This window comes from Puntigrus tetrazona, unplaced genomic scaffold, assembly GCF_018831695.1.
Source record: "Puntigrus tetrazona isolate hp1 unplaced genomic scaffold, ASM1883169v1 S000000472, whole genome shotgun sequence".
NCBI classification, from domain to species: Eukaryota; Metazoa; Chordata; class Actinopteri; order Cypriniformes; family Cyprinidae; genus Puntigrus; species Puntigrus tetrazona.
The window spans coordinates 699,245-716,070 of record NW_025048114.1 but is presented as its reverse complement, the minus strand read 5'-3'; the positions used below and the strand labels follow the sequence as shown (position 1 = coordinate 716,070).

Genomic DNA, 16,826 nt, shown 5'->3' with positions numbered 1-16,826 from the left:
TTCAGATGCGTGTTTTCTCACACTGGATCCAAACACAGCAAACAATAAACTTATTCTGTCCGAGGAGAACAGGAAGGTGACGTACGTGAGAGAGAAACAGCTGTATCCTGATCATCCAGACAGATTTGATGCATGTCAACAGGTGCTGTGTAGAGAGAGTGTGTGTGGACGCTGTTACTGGGAGATGGAGTGGAGTGGAGAGGATGGTGTGTCTATATCGGTGTCATATAAGAGCATAAGCAGAAAGGGGCGGAGTGATGTTTGTGAATTTGGATGTAATGATCAGTCCTGGAGTTTGTGCTGCTCCCCTGACAGTTACTCATTCACACACAATAATTTACACACTGATCTCCCTGAAGAGTCTATCAGCAGCAGTAAAATAGGATGTTATGTGGATCACAGTGCAGGAACTCTGTCCTTCTATAGCGTCACTGATGCAATGAGCCTCATCCACACAATCCAGACCACATTCACTCACCCTCTCTATCTGGGGTTTTCTGTTAATATGGGATCATCAGTGAAACTGTGCTAATGAATGAGATTCTACCCACAATCCTTTGCACTCATGCTAAATCTGTAACATTGGCTACGTTTACATGGACATTAACAGAGATGTAAACAGAGATTTTTGATTTCCTTAAACTGGCTAAAGTCATAAGCTAAGCTAAGCTAAGCTCATATAATGTGGACAAACACTGCAGATCCTGCAGATCTTGTATTGAGTCACTGTTATCTTTTTGACTGTTGGGTTGGTTTTATTCTCTAAATGTGAGAAACAAGAATAGTTTTGATAGGATTATAAACCGGTGAAGTAAAATAACTGGGAGGTAGCTGATGACTATGGCTAAGTTGTATAAGAGACAGGTTTTAGGTAAAGCCAGTGGTGGTTCTGACACGTACACAGCAGCGTTATCAAGAACAGGCTTGTTTCATCAGTAAGGAGCTTGAAAACAGGGGCATGTGCATTATTCAACAGTTGACCATCCCAAATCAACAAAGTATTTATTTATTGTTTGTGTGATGTTTATTTCAAATTTCAGATAATTGAGGTTTTTCTTAACATCAATATTTCATCATTAATCATCAATTTGTTTTAAAAATGCTGTTTGTACTGTTGAGAAAGGCATTGAAATAAAGAGAAGCGCAATATGATCTTTACAAAGTTTTCCTTCTTGGTGTGTGACCTCCGCCTCAACAGAGTCCTTCAGTTTCCTTAAAGTTACTCTTCAGTGGAATTTTTTCGCATATTCTAATATTAAGGTTGAGTCACTGGCCAATTGACTTTTTTTTCGTTCATTTCCAAAAATTGTGACATTTACATTTACATAAAAATGAATGTGTTCCCAGCAGATAAACAGCAGAAAGGCCTCCTAAATAATTTAAAAAACATGCAAGAAAAGTCACATGAACCATTCTTCAAACTGTGAATAAAACGGCAAATGGAGTAAAAGGCACATTTCTAATCACTAAAGCTGTTGTCAGTTCAGCATAAACTCACTGCATAAAAAAAATCTATTCATCGCAAAACTGTACAATACACCTTTTATGTACACTGTTGTAATGAGAGCAATTGTGACACAATGCTAACTAGAATAATAATATGTATAAAATGTAAGAGATCATGTAAATAAGTAACTTTTGCACACATTGTAGATGTATATCTTCTGATACATTTAAGTGCTGCACTTGACAATCACATTTAAACATTTGAATCATTATGAATGAGTTTAATGCAAATATTGTTAAACTGAAGAGCCAGACTATTTAAATTCTAACATATATGCTACATTATTTCATTACAAAGTCTGAGTTTCTTTTACACATTTATTTCTCCTCATAGACACAGCAGTGAAAATCTGTGGATCTGATGTTTACTGCTCCAAGATGACTTCAGCATTTTCATTAATCAGGTTTTTCTGGTGATGATCTCTATCTGTCTACACTATAAAGTGGAACAGAATAGAAGATAATCAGTTCAGTGAAAAACAGGACACATTGGTTACTATATTTCGGTCAGTTTAAGGAAAAAGTGATTAAAATGCTGTAATCAGAATAAATTACTGACTATACCGTATTTGTGTTTTAAAATATAATATTTAGAACATTTAATTCTATTCTGTTGTGTCTCTATTAAGTCAATATAAAAACAAATCTTCCAGGTTCACAGCTGTTTGTTAAGAATTTTATTTTTTTGCAGAAGCTTTGCATTTAAAGAGCTAAAAATTTAGTCTCAAATCAATAATTTGTGTCCAGTTATTCTCTTACGTGTCAAGAAAACATATAACTGTGATGCTCATTCAAACGGATTTCATCATAGAATAGGTCTGTCACGGTTGTTGGGTTCATCTGTGCATGTGGTGTGTGTGAATGGGTGTGGCTAATTTTTTCCAGCTGCAGCTTGTTATCTTAGCCCTACTTAAAGAGTGCTCCCAGTCCTGTCTTTATCTGGTGAACCTGTCAAATGTGCCTTGAGGCACCATGACCTAAATGCAATGTTCAGTAAATCCAGGGCTGCTTCACTTCCTCCTCATTGTCCCTATGACAATGTACTTTGATACTTTTCTGGCAGATTATATTCGCTTTCTGTCCCTGAGAGGGCGGTCATAGAAAAATTAATGTCTGATTCTCTAGCAGCGGGGCTCATTCACCCCTTCTCCAACAGAGGCAGGGATTTTTGTTTGTTTTCACCAATTTGGATTTAAAGAACGCTTACCATTTGGTCAGCATTCTTTCATACATGTCTGGACGACATATTGATATTTTCCTCTTCTCTCCAGGAATGCGTCAACACGTCAGGTGAATGCTGAGAGACTGGTTGAGAATGGGCTTTTTGTCAAGGTGGAGAAGTTTGCTTTTCAGTTCTTTTTCTGGGTTACACTGTGCTGCCTGAGGGAGTGCACATTGATCCTGACCAGGTTAAAGCTGTGGTGGATTGGCCAACTCCTGATTCCCGCAAGGCCCTGCTGGCTTATTCAGGAATCAGTTGCACTGTTTTTCTTGTTAAAAAATGATTCTGGTGGTGCACAATGGCTCATGATGATATCTGACAGTTTGTTTTGGCCTATTCTGTTTGTGCTGTTGTTAGTCCCTTTGAATTTTGAAGAGAGTTTTGCTGGTCACTGGGGCAACTGTGAGTTTGTCTTCAGACCAACAGTCAAACTGAGGGGGGCCAACCAGGATCTTGAAAGGGTGCTGTGATGTTTGGTCAAATCACACTCCGCAACTGTCATGGGTTGAGTGTGCCCATAACTCATTACCACTGTCATCCACAGACCTTTGCCGTTTGAATGTACCTTAGGATACTAGCCACCTCTTTTTCCCAGTATGGAGTCGAAAGCCTTGGCCCCTTCTGCTCACGTACCTTGTAGATGGAGAACCCACCTATACAATAAATCTTTTTCTGGACTCGAGGTGGAGGGGACACAGATTCCAATACTTGGTGGACTGGGAAGATTACAGTCCGGAAGAAGTTTGATTCCGGCAAGGGACCTATTGGATCACCCCCCTATTCATGATAACATTCAAGGGGAAAAATCGGTTGGGAGTGAGGGGGGAGGTCATGGTTGTTCACTAACTAACTTGTGTGCGTTTGTGAATGGCTGTGGCTGATGCAAGCTGATTGTTTCCAGCTGCAGCTCGTTATCTTAGCCCTACTTAATACTCCCAGTCCTGTCTTTGTCAGTTCTTTGTATTGTGTATTCTGCTCCTCGCTTTGCTCATCTAGATTGCCTGTCTCTTCAGTTAGTTTGTTCTGTGAATCCTTCTGTTCCAGTGAGGCTGTTCTTCTGCAAAGTCTCTGGTTTCTCAAAACTCTGTTTGTCAGTGGAGTTTGCTACAGCAAGGATCTGACCCAGCATGAATCCATATTCCAGCAAGGTGGCCCATTGTGGTCCCTGCATCGCTACCCTGTCTACCGCAGTCGCAGTCTGGACTCTTTCTCTTAAATGAGTGTCTCAATTGGTACCGCTACTGAATCTGTGTACGAGTCTCTCCAGGAGACGCTAGTCCTAAACACTTTTAGGTTTTAGGTTAATTAGGTTCAACTTTACATTTCATTCTAATGCAGTTTGAAATAAATTGGTAATTTGAACTCTTTTCACAAACAATTGAAAGTATATGTTTGTTCACATATCAGAGGTAAATAAATTTCTTTAAATAACACTGTTTACTCACCTCAGTTTACAATTTGAGTCTCGTAGCACATCAATGAGCTGCTGCTTTGAGTCTCCAATCTTATTATAACTTAGATGAAGCTCTTTTAGATACTGCAGTGTTTTTGTGTTTGTTAAAGACTGAGTTAAAGAAGAGACATCTGTAATGCCACAGTCATAAAGACTAGATAGAGAAAAGCAGAAAGAGAGATAGTCTTACAAAAAAATTAAGGTGAAGAATTGTACACAAATGAGTAAATTTTCATAATTTAAATTTTTGTATGTTAATGTTACTGACCTTAATTTCTCCAGTTTACAGTTTAAACCCTTTAGTATGTCACATAAGTGATCCACTCCTGTGTTTTTTATTTGATTCCAACCTAGGTTCAGTTCTCTCAGGTGTGATGGGTTTGATTTCAGAGCTGAACTCAAGATGAGACACTGTTTCTCTGTAATACTGCAGTCACACAGACTGAAGGCAGAAAGAGAAAAGACAAAATTAAATACATTATGTTCATGTGCGAGTTAAACCATTCATGAGTAAACACAATACAGTACAATAAATGAAATATTGCTGAAAAACAATAATGTAAATAAATAATAAAACAGCCATGAATTAAAACAAAACTAGGATTTGAGGATACTAGTTAGATTTCAAGTATGGAGAGTATTTAGAAAGCTTGTGATTTGTAAAGTATATTGACATACATAAAAAATATTGACTAAAACAGAAACTAATAACTAATAATGATACTAACTCTAGTTTATTTAGCTTGAATTGTTTGTTCTTCAGTAGATCACTGAGGTGTTTCAAACCAGTGTCTCTAAGTTTAGTCCCACTCAGGTTCAGTTCTCTTAGGTGTGATGGGTTTGATTTCAGAGCTAAAGTCAGAGCAGAACAACATTCATCTTTCATTTCACAGCCGCTTAACCTACATTGAGAAAAAAAGACAGAAGTCACACTTCATTCTGTTTAATTTAAATAAAACATTTTATTCTTGCCTGTGAATGTTACTGACCTCAGTCTCTCCAGTTTACAGTGTGAATCCTTCAGTAAGTCACATAAGTAATTCACTCCTGTGTTTTTTATTTGATTCTCGCTCAGGTTCAGTTCTTTCAGGTGTGATGGGTTTGATTTCAGAGCTGAAGTCAGGATGAGACACTGTCTCTCTGTAATACTGCAATCACACAGACTGAAGACAGAAAGGGAAAAGACAATAAATCAGACATGTTGTGTTCATGTGTGAGTTAAATTAATCTCAAGTGAACACCATATAGTTCCAATCTTATATCTTAAATATTTCAGATTGGTGAAATTACTAAGAGGGAACCTAAATTCCTGAAAATAAAAAAATCTGGTTATATCTGGAGTCACCTCTTGGACATCCAGTCATGGCTGGTAACATCTCCAATATCCACATTTGTATATACGACCTTATTGTGGAAATAAAAAGCCCTATTTCCTAAAATATACAACTCCTATGTTGTTTTTCATTTACTCAATTCATCCAGTTACTGAACAAATACTTTTGGTTACTTTTTAGTTCATAAAAATAAACCTCATAAAAAGGCACTGAATCTATCATTTATTTCTTGTCAAAACGAGTTGACTCGGTCCCCTCTAATGAATACATCTAAAACATTATCTGAGATTGCTCTTTCTCATAACTATTTTATCTTCTAGAATGACTTTGTTTACGTGGCACCTTCCTTCTCAACTCTATATATAGCCTCCTTTAAAGAGAAATATATTTTCTCAAATCAAGATATTTCTTGTAATATATTAATTTGGAAGAGTTATCTGAATGATTGTTTTTGTCTTTATAAGGGTGATGCTGTACAACGTAATTCCTTTTATCAATACTTAAATGACTGCTTGAATGTATAATTTACTATAGATAATGACCCTAATAAAATTTGTTTTTTGGATCTATCGATAATTTATGCCAATAATTGTTTGTGTACAAGCCTTTATAAGGTCTAACTGCTATAGAGTATAAGAATACTAAGAATACTAACTCTAGCTTTCCCAGCTTGAATTGTGTGTTCATCAGTAGATCACTGAGGTGTTTCACTCCAGAGTCTCCGAGTTTATTCCTGCTCAGGTCCAGTTCTCTCAGGTGTGATGGGTTTGATTTCAGAGCTGAAGTCAGAGCAGAACAACCTTCTTCTGTCATTTCACAGCTGCTTAACCTACATTGAGAGAAATGTGAGAAGACAATGTCACAGTGTCTTAATAAAACAAACAAACAAACAAAAAAACAGAGGAAGAGTGTTTTGATTTCCACAATTTAGTCATCAATAGAGAAAAGCTGTTCATTTGATCAGATAATAAACACATCTCATGGTTTCATATTTCTAATGATTATCTGCGTTCTCTCTTCTCTGTTCAGTATCTTGATCAGCTTTACTACACAGATTCGACTTTGCAGATTAAAATAAAACTGTAGATATATGAAGTACAGTAATACTTCTCTAAAATATTAAAATATAAAGCACTCTGAATCGAAATGGTTTGTGTTGTCTGTTGCTGTAAAGTTTGCTCTGGAGCAAACGGTAAAATGGTTTATGAAGTGTGAAGAGGCTGTGTTGTGAATGTTAACTGAACAGACCTATACTCGTTAAAAACATTATGCAATTTTGTCTACAGAATCAACGAAATAATAATTATATGCTTCAGCCACTTTAATTGAGCTTGGCATCTTCACATACATATCTATGGTACAATCAAACAACTCTCTGAGAGCTGAAACTATGGTAACGCAGGGCTGTCAGTCATCAGGTATGGGCGGAGCCTAAACAATGTGACGTCACACTACTCAGAGAATAAGAACAGATCTAATGAGACTTATTTGGTTTAATGCGGATCAAAAAAATGATGAGAGCGTAGATTTGTATCATTTTGGGGTGGTTCTGCTAACACATTTATTCATTTAGATTATATTAGATTCAACTGTACCATTGTGTAGAATAAGCACACAGACAGTACAATTCAGTCAAGATCTGACCTAAAGTGCAAATGGCTTTATATATGTGACCAGAGTTTACATATATGCGTTTTAAGTCCCTGGGGTATATTTGCAGCAATAGCCAAAAATAAATGGTATTGGTCAAATTTATCAGTTTTTTTAACGCCAAAAATCATTAGGATATAAGTAAAGATCGTGTTCCACAAAGATATTTTGTACATTTCTTACCATAATTCATTCATCAATTAAAACAGACTGCTGTAACATTACTAGTAATGTGAAATGCTGTAACATGCTCACATCAGTGTGTTGAGTGTACAGTGTTTATCCTGCATTAGAGCAGAGATATGATTCACTCCCGTGTCTCCTACTTTATGTCCACTCAGATTCAGCTCTCTCAGGACTAATGGGTTTTTACTCAGAATTCCAGTCACATACTGACAGCCTTCATCTGCAGCAGGACCCAAAACCCTGCAGAAGACAAGATGATCAATTTAAAGATCATCAAACATAGGGCCCCATCACAAAACCCAAGCAAAGTTTTTTTTTTGTCTTTTGATGCAGAAGTAATTCTGTTCATTAGGAGAGAAACTGCAGGTTCAGACGTATTATAGATCTCCTGTAGTAGCTGTGAATCTGAACTCAGCATTCAGCGCCATTTAAACAATCAGTATAATTAGTCACACTGAATATTTTTTAGGACAGATGTCCACAGTAACACAATGTTAATTACTGAGGCACCAAACTACTGAATCCCAACTACTGAATATCTGATTAGCCTGTAACTTTTAATTCAACTGAACTACATTTACGTTAATCATAGAATAAACAGAAGCTGCAGCTAAATAGTATAATCTAATATTTTCATATAGTGCAAGTAATTGACATGTATATCATTTATTTCACATTACTTCATCACATCTCACCTCAGTGTCTTCAGTGGAAAGTTTGGATCCTGTAGTAAATCAGTGAGATCCTTCATTCCTGATTGTCCGGGATCATTTCCTGTGAGATCCAGCTCTATCAGGTGTGAAGGGTTTGATCTCAGAGCTGAAGACAGAGCCTTATAACCTTCTTCACTGATACTGCAGCCTGAGAGTCTTTATTACATTCAAAATTATTTAATTATTATTACAGATAAAAGGTTTAATATCTTACTTTTGAAAAAAAAAAATGGTTGATTGCATTCACCTGAGTTTCTTCAATGTGCATCCTGTATTTTCTAATGCATTCTGAAGTTTCTTGACTCCCGAATCCTGCAGATTGTTGTTGCTGATGTCAAGCTCTTTCAGACTGGAGTTTGATCTCAGGACTGTAGCAAGAGCTGAACAGCTTTCCTCTGTTAGACCACAGTCACACAGCCTAAAATGATCGACATAATTGAACCCTTAGATTCCAGATTTTCAAACCATACATCAATGGAAAGCATATTTATTTACTTTTTAGATGTATAAATCTTAATTTTGAAAAAAATAACACTTAAGACTTAAGATTTTGTGGACTGAGTCACATAAATAAAATGTAATATTCAACCGATTTTTGAGCTCTTCCTTTTAAAATTTTAATCTATAAAGTTAATTATATATTATATATATTTTTGTTCCTTTCAGTTGTAATTTAGTGTACAAGACATTGCATTGTTTTCCTTGTGATTGTACCATTGTGCCGGTCACAAACATTGTGGTGTCGGAAGCAGTGGCAGCACATCAAAAAAAATAGTTATTTTTCATGTCAATCCCCTCCGCATCCAGAGTGTAGTCTTGTGTCGGGCTGTGGAGATGGCTTTGCTACTGTTTTTAAAGACACTGTTCATTGCAGCTACTTTCTCAACCATCTTAAGTTGCAGCTTTTACAGATAGTCTTAGTAAACCCCATCACTACAGCTCCAATATATCATCTTTCTCACCACAATAAGTACTTTTAAGTGAACTTGCTGTATTAATAGAGGGTTCGGTTACCATGCATGAAATAAATGAACACTGTTGACCGGGTGATTTTAACAATCATGTTTGCTGTGCTTCTAAACCATCCTGTGCAGATTTTTTTAAAAGCTGATGGAGCCAAACCCTGCTGTCTAACTTGGTATACATTTTGCATGATGCTCCATTACCTTCTTTCTACCTGCTTTAAGTTTTAACCTATTGATTTAACCTCATTAGGGGTTTCCTGGAAATTCTGATTATCAATTATGTAAAACTCAACAGGTGTGAAAGTATTTCACCAAAATGATCCACAAAGCAACCTCAAAATGGATTTTTTTTAAAAATGCCTTAACATAAGTTCACACTTAAACCGCATTGAAATGCTGTGGCTGGAACTGAAATGTCGATTTCATGATGGAATTAAAACCAATATATTTTATTGAGCTCAAGCAGTTCTCTTCTCAGTCATTGTCTAGGTCCATGTCAACAAATGGATCTCTAAACAATAGTCAAAAACCTTACCTCAGTATCTCTAATTTACAGTTAAAATTCTTCAGTCCAGCGCAGAGCAGCTTCACTCCTGAATCCTGCAGATTATTATTGTTCATGTTCAGCTCTTTCAGACTGGAATCCGATTCAAGAACTGCAGCCAAAGCTGAACAGCTTTTGTCTGTTAAGCCACAATCATTTAGCCTACAAGAGAAATAAATTAAATCCATGTAATATGTTAAATATCAAATGATCAAATACTATCAAATGATTTAAAAAAAGGAACTAATTAATCACATATTTTCTACAATTCAAGAAAACCCAACTTACAGTAAAGTTTTTAAATATACATTGCAATATTTTTACATCCAATATTTTATGTACAAACAACAAAGACAGTACATTTATAATATTTCTGTAATGGCATCTTTTTTTTTTTCGCTGAATGCCAGCATCTGATGTCTCTGGAATATATTTCTCCTAGTAGCTAGTAGTATTAATCATTGATTATCAATTCAAAGCTACCAACAAATCACCGGAACCAGATATACACACACATATACACACACATTAAAAGTCCTTGGTTCAATCTGACATGTGCTTAAAACTGAACTGGAAATTGGCTTGCTTAGTTGGGGACACTTCATTTCTAGCAATTATAGAGACCGTCTCTATACCGTGCATTTAATAAAACATTAGGTGTTTAATCTCGTCGTTATCCATTACTATCACTCTATTCTCCAATTTGATACTGTTCAGTGCTTTGGCACAATCTGTAATGTTAAAAGCACTACAAAAATAAGTGTGACTGATTGATTGATTGATTGATTGATTGATCGAATATTTAAAGCTATAAGTTCTTTCTGTTTTTTTAAGAGCTGCCACTGTGAATGTAATGTGGATCTGACATTAATCTTATTTACCCTCAGCTCTTTTTGCCAGGTCTTAAAGTCTCTATTAATGAGCTGACAGATTGAATTGTGTGTGTTAGATGAGTGAGGCAGTGCTGGGCTGCTTCAGGACAGTTCTGAAAGCTATTTCAGAGACATGTTCTTAAATATGACTCACATAAAATAGATTGCATGCTTGCACGGCTTTAAGGCAGCTTTAATCAACTTTTAATCAGTATCGTTTGATGTGGTTGTAAAGACTGTGTGAATATATAAACGTACAGATAAAAGCAACAGTTATGAGTGTTGGCTGCATTTTAATACACTTCATCTACAATATAAAGAGAAAGTTACAGTAAGTATATATCTCTTTTAGAATTAAATAACACATTTTGTTGAACTATTTATTATTATTATTTTCTTAAAAATGGCATTCGTTTGAAATTAAAGTGCAAACTATTTTATTAGATTTACATGGATTTTATCTAGACATTTCTCTTTCCATGTTGTTCAGTTAGCTGCAGAAGAAGCACATCATGTTATTATGAAACACATTGTTCCATTTTATTTCTTCTCCAATATCAACTTCTCAAACTTCTGCTAAACATGAGATATGCATCAAAGTAGAAAAATTTTAGATAACAAAAAATGACAAAATATATTAAACTTACAGAGCTCTTTTGGAGGTTTTGATGACTGCTGATAATCTAATGAGACACTCGTCTGATTTCTTGAATTTCTGAAGCTCAAACTCCTCCAGGTCCTCCTCTGAGGTCAACAACACAAAGACCAATGCAGACCACTGGGCAGGTGAAAGGTCAGCAGATGCGAGACTTCCTTTGCTAAGGTGGGTCTGAATCTCTTTCACCAGAGTTTGGTCATTCATTTCGTTCAGACAGTAGAACAGATTGATGGATCTCTCTGGAGACAGATTATCCTCTAATTTCTGCTTGATGTACTCAACTATTTGCCTTTTGCTCTGCTCAATTTTATTTTCCTGTGTCAACAGACCCTGTAAGAGCCTCTGATTGGACTGGAGTGACAAACCAAGAAGGAATCGAAGAAAAAGATCCAGGTGTCCATTATCACTCTCTAGTGCCTTGTCCACTGCAGTCTTAAGCAAATCAAGCAAGGTATTACTTTTGTTTTCTTGTTCTGCATAGTAATCAAACACACTTTTCTTCTTTATGTCTAGAACCATATGTACATAAAGGGATGCAATAAACTCTTGAATGCTCAAGTGAACGAAGCAGTACATGGTACCAAGAACGATCCCCGTTTCCTCCTTAAAGATCTGGGTACACATGCCTGAGTACACTGATGCCTTATAGACGTCAATACCACAGGCTTCCAGATCTGTGTCATAGAAGATCACATTGTTTCTTTCCAGCTGATCAAATGCCAGTTTCCCCAGTGAAAATATGGCATCTTTATCCCAGAAAACATCTGGTGTGTGTTCTCCATCATACTTTTTTCTGCTCTGCTGCATCTGAAATCTGAGAAAGTGAGTGTACATTTGTGTCAGAGTCTTAGGAGTGTCTTCAGTATTTGACTCCTGTAGTGTTTTGGAGGCCTCATCAGCGTGATCGTTTTTCACAACATTATTTCTTTTCTCTTCTAAAATGTTCTGCAGAACAGTGGCTGAAATCCAGCAGAAGACTGGTATGTGGCACATGATAAAGAGACTCTTTGATTGTTTAACATGGTCAGTGATTTCTTTGGCCTGATTTTCATCCATCACTCTTTTTCTGAAGTACTCCTCCTTTTGTGCATCATTGAATCCTCGTATCTCTGTCAGCCGATCGATACAGTCAGGAGGAATCTTACTGGCAGCTGCTGGTCTGGTGGTGATCCAGATGAGAGCAGAAGGAAGCAGGTTTCCCTTGATGAGGTTTGTTAAGAGAACATCCAGAGAGGCTGGTGATGAAACATCAGACCACGTCTCATTATCCTTAAAGTTTACAGGAAGTCGACATTCATCCAATCCATCAAGAATGAACAAGACTTTGAATTGATTTCTTTTCGTAAGATTCAGTCCTTTTGTCTCTGGGAGAAACTGAGTTATAAGGTCCATCAAACTTAGTTTTTCTTTCATCTTTAAGTTAATCTCTCTTAATGGAAGAGGAAATATGAAGCTAATGTCTTGATTGGCTTTTCCTTCGGCCCAATCCAGAACAAACTTCTGTACAGAGACTGATTTTCCGATGCCAGCGACTCCTTTTGTCAGTACAGTTCTGATCTGCTCGTCTCGTTCAGGTGCGTTAAACAAATTTTTATACTCAACCTGTATCTCTTGTGATTCATGACGTCTGGAGGCAACTTCAATCTGTCTTACCTCATGCTCAGTATTGACCTGTTCACTACAACCCTGAGTGATATAGAGATCTGTGTAGATGTTGTTCAGAAGTGTAGAATCGCCTTGCTTTGCAGTTCCCTCCAACACACATTGATACTTCTTCTTTAGGCTACACTTTAGATCATGAATGAAGATCAGCTCATCTAAACAAAAATACAGATTTTACATTAGATTTTACAGATTTGTTTCTGATACATGTATGCAGCAAGTGAAAGTCTGACAGATGATCACCAGTCTCTTACTTTCTAGAGTATCAGCAACTTCTTCTTGCTTCATCTCTCTCAGGAAGTAGAGCGTGAGATCAAGAGCTGCTTCTTTGTTAATGCATCTCTTCTCATTAAAATCTTTTATATTGTCTTGTAAGTTTTCTTTTTGTAATATTTTCTTAAACCTTTCCAGCTCATTCTTCAAAAAAGTAATTATTTCGTTTTCAAGAATCTAAAATAAAATAAACAAAAACCAATTTAAGTTTCTAAAAGAAAACAAATGATTGAGGTAATCAAATGTCTATTGAATATTCTTGCAAGCATTGTTCAGTAAACTGTTTGTTAGAAATGTAAATATTATATTTGTGTTTTCCTACCAGGAAGATCCACTGGAGATTATCTGTTAAATTCTTGAAGCTCCTGTGAGTCTGGACGTCTGAATCTAATGTCTCATATTGAAATCTATTAGGGAATAAAATCAAGTACTACAGTTTTAGGGGAACTATTAGAGACACGATGTTTATGAGGCATGAGTAATGCAACGTGTAAAACAGCCAGTACTAATTCATGATAATACGTAAATATGTCTCCATTGGATGTAACAAATGCCTTGTTTGTAATGGCTTTTATTGTTTTATAAAATATCTAGTTCAAGTCTTTGCTGATGCTCTTAGCATCTCAATGAAAACTCTGATAAATATTAAATCAATACAGATTCAAGATAAATGCTTAATTAAATATTTGCTAGCAGTTCTTGTGCAACCAACAATAACAAATACCTTTTTAAAGATGATGCTTTTTTCTCACTGAAGTATGGTGGCATAGCATCTTTTGACCAATCACTCTTCACAGACACAGAGTTGGACACTTGTGAGCCGGATCTTACACTAATGACACATAAAACAGAAAACTCTAGGAGATACTTCAAGCTCATCTGAAGAGATGTTTACTCTAGTTTAACAAAACCAATGGACTAACTCGTTAGGCCTGCTAGAAAGAACTAGTTATGTTAGTGCATCAAAAATACTGGGTTTTACAAAATATATTCTTTCACGTCAAGTCATTTTAAGGTTCTTTGCTGATGCTCTAAGAATCCTGATGAAAACTCTATAGATTCATGATAAATGTTGAATTATTAAACATTTTCTACCAGTTCTTGTGCAACCAACAATAAGAAAATCATTACATACCTTTTTATAGATGATGCTTTTTTCTCACTGAAGTATGGTGGCATAGCATCTTTTGACCAATCACTCTTCACAGACAAAGAGCTGGACACTTGTGAGCCCGATCTTACACTAATTACACAAAGAACAGAGAAAACCATAGGAGATCAGGCTCATTTGAAGAGTTGTTTAGTCCATTTTAACACAAAAAAAGCTCAACAGGTCTGTTAGAAAGGACAATTTCTACTTCACAAAAAAAACACAGCTGGCTCAAAAACTGTGTTATAGTGCAACCATATCAAACCTGTTTAGCTCACTGGCAGAAAAAAAATACTAAAATAAAAGCAACATATTGTAGCTATAGCAATGAATATAATAAACAATGAACTGTGTACAGTGAGTCTGAAAAAGACAAAAAGCTTTAACATTTTACTTTAATATCCAAAAATGTGCACTGTAAGAATCTGATGTATTTTTTAATCACTTAAATTAAATCTAGTTCATTTAATACCCAATAAATATGCAACCCCAAACATGTAATGCAATCAGATATATGTGATAAAACATGAATGATCTGTTTGATGTGATTTCTACAGGTTCTGAGAGGTCAACAGTAAAGATAATTCTAGCAACATAAAAAAACATTTGTGCAATTTTTTTTCCACAAATGTCGCTGATTAAAGACGGTTTAGAGAAAAAAAATTCCATTTAAGGCAATTGACATGGTAACAGCGGGAAAAAAGCTAATATACTCCTTCATAGAATGCGTTTAAAATAATGATGTAAAACAGACTCAGTCTTACCTCTGTTTCTGTGAGAGACTTGGTAAGTTCTTTCCTCGCTCCTCTGACATACTGCAGATGAACAGACTACTTCATGAAAACAATCTTTGACCTGACCTGGAAAAACAATATGTTACAGAGATTAATAAAATGGCTGTATATGGGTCTAAACAGTGGTATATTGTAACTAAGTAAGTAATAAAGTATGAGTATTGTGAAAAAATCACGGCTGAAGAACACGGTTGTTAGGCATGACGCGAAGCAGTTACCACACAATGAAAAATATTAAACATAAAAATATCTGTATTTTTAAGGCATGTTTTATGATGTATTTCAACAGGTTAAGGGAGGCTCAAAAGGAGGATGATCAGCTAAAGCACTATTGGCCGCAAGTGCGAGTCACTGAAGACCAGAAAGTGTGGCCTGGGCCCCATCCTTTCCTGCACTTCGTCATCAAAAACGGCCTGCTGGTGGTACCGCGCTCAAAAACGGAGGCCATCCTGGACCTCGCACACGCCCATGCGAAGGTAGGACATCTTGGAGTGAATAACACCTGCCAGCCAATCCGCGACCATTTGCACTGGCCCGGCCTGGAGGCCGAAGTGAAGCGGTTTTGTCAAGCCTGCCCAACTTGTCAGCTCTCAATGCCGCGAACGCCTCCCCCCAGCCTGCTGATTCCGATGCCCATCATAGAGGTACCCTTTGAAGGACCTTGTGAGGTATGTTTAGGTGTCGTGTTAGTGTAAGGATATAAAAAATACAATTTGTGCAGCAGAAAAACCATTACGCATATGGCATGAACACATAACAATAGGGATATTAGTGTGTGCATGTGTGTGTGAGAGAGAGCAAAATAATATGACTTCTAAAGTATAAACTTCCATTGGTAAAATACAATGATAAAGCTATTTTGTAACCTAATAAAGGGATAGATAGATCTTATAATATTAGGCATAAGACCAGCTTACTTTAATGTGATAATATGCCTTATATGCTATACAGAACCTTTCATCTGTTATAGTGGTTGTTAATTGTGACAATATGCTTCTTGTATTAGGCAACATGTTGAAATATACTATTGTTTAGTAGTGTGCTGTCCACCCTGTTATATCCTGTTCACCGTGTTTCTCCTTCCGTGCCACCTGTAAGGTCTGTTTTGATTCATGTTCATGTTTTATGTATTTTATTTCGTAATCTGTTTTGCCCTCTTGTTCTCTGCCTGGTTTATGTGTCTCTTGTTCATTGTGTCATGTTCTGATTGGTTGTCCTATTCATTTTTTTTCTTGCTCTCATTGGTTCGTTCAAGTCTTGTGACCCTCATAGTTTTGTATAAGTTTTGAAATTCATAATAATAAAAAGTAACCATTTGGGGAAAAATATCTGAAAAAAATTACAGAATTAACCATATGTCTCGTGCAGCACAAAGCAGATATATAAACGCTAAAATACAAGTTAAACAAGCATATGCACATACATTACACTAAAGCCTTTGTTGACTAAAAGGGATCGCCTTGTCTGAACGGAAGGTCTGCTTTTACTTTCGATTACGCATCGTTATATTTTACGTTTCATTTTTGTCGTTAAATGTTGCTATTATGCGAGGAGACCGCCAAAATAATAATAATAATAAAAATTACAGAGTAATTTCAAAACATTAATCATTTAGATGAACGGATTTAGTTTTGATCTAAACGTCGTTTGAGTTTGGCGGCTTCGTAAACAGGCAGACTCTCTATACATTTAGACCACGTTCACAAATATGAAAATGAACATTCGCCCTATAGCTGTATTATCGGAGTGTTCAAGCTCACCTGAAGCCGCTCTTGTGCGCAAAAAGCAGCAGAACCCAGGCAGACGTGTTTGAAACGCTTTCGATTTCGGCAGGAAGTGCGTCA

The 16,826-nt window shown here is 36.4% G+C and overlaps 2 protein-coding genes across 7 annotated transcripts in view; one reads left to right on the top strand and one right to left on the bottom strand.

The window, feature by feature from the left end:
- LOC122334018 (NACHT, LRR and PYD domains-containing protein 12-like) overlaps positions 1–1,158 on the top strand; it is an 18,170-nt gene extending 17,012 nt beyond the window's left edge. For both annotated transcript variants that reach the window (XM_043231893.1, XM_043231894.1), the window contains one exon: positions 6–1,158. In XM_043231893.1, coding sequence (XP_043087828.1) covers positions 6–532 — 527 coding nt within the window. In that variant the 3' untranslated portion in view covers positions 533–1,158. The remainder of the gene's footprint in view (positions 1–5) is intronic.
- LOC122334017 (NACHT, LRR and PYD domains-containing protein 3-like) lies at positions 986–16,826 on the bottom strand. 5 transcript variants are annotated; one of them, XM_043231890.1, is made up of 18 exons: positions 16,743–16,826; positions 15,372–15,642; positions 14,953–15,048; positions 14,174–14,281; positions 13,763–13,870; positions 13,361–13,445; positions 13,020–13,215; positions 11,093–12,920; positions 9,565–9,735; positions 8,312–8,482; positions 8,047–8,220; positions 7,421–7,591; positions 6,171–6,344; positions 5,171–5,344; positions 4,910–5,083; positions 4,450–4,623; positions 4,174–4,335; positions 986–1,942 (listed from the first exon to the last, which is right to left on the bottom strand). In XM_043231890.1, the coding sequence occupies exons 3-18, from the start codon at positions 15,000–15,002 to the stop codon at positions 1,930–1,932; spliced, it is 3,933 nt and encodes a 1,310-aa protein (XP_043087825.1). In that variant the 5' UTR covers positions 15,003–15,048; positions 15,372–15,642; positions 16,743–16,826; the 3' UTR covers positions 986–1,929. The 5 variants fall into 5 exon arrangements, with proteins under 5 accessions (XP_043087825.1, XP_043087826.1, XP_043087823.1 ...); XM_043231891.1 differs by having other exon boundaries at positions 15,409–15,642; XM_043231888.1 differs by having other exon boundaries at positions 14,953–15,642.

Bases quoted from the DNA above. Each gene is read 5' to 3' on its own strand.
- LOC122334017 (XM_043231888.1), bottom strand. From the start codon at position 15,002: ATGTCAGAGGAGCGAGGAAAGAACTTACCAAGTCTCTCACAGAAACAG. The intron at 13,446-13,762 runs GTATTTGTTATT...ATTCCCTAATAG, and splicing joins AAAGCATCATCTTTAAAAAG to ATTTCAATATGAGACATTAG. The intron at 9,736-11,092 runs GTAAGTTTAATA...TTTCTCTTGTAG, and splicing joins AAAACCTCCAAAAGAGCTCT to GCTAAATGATTGTGGCTTAA.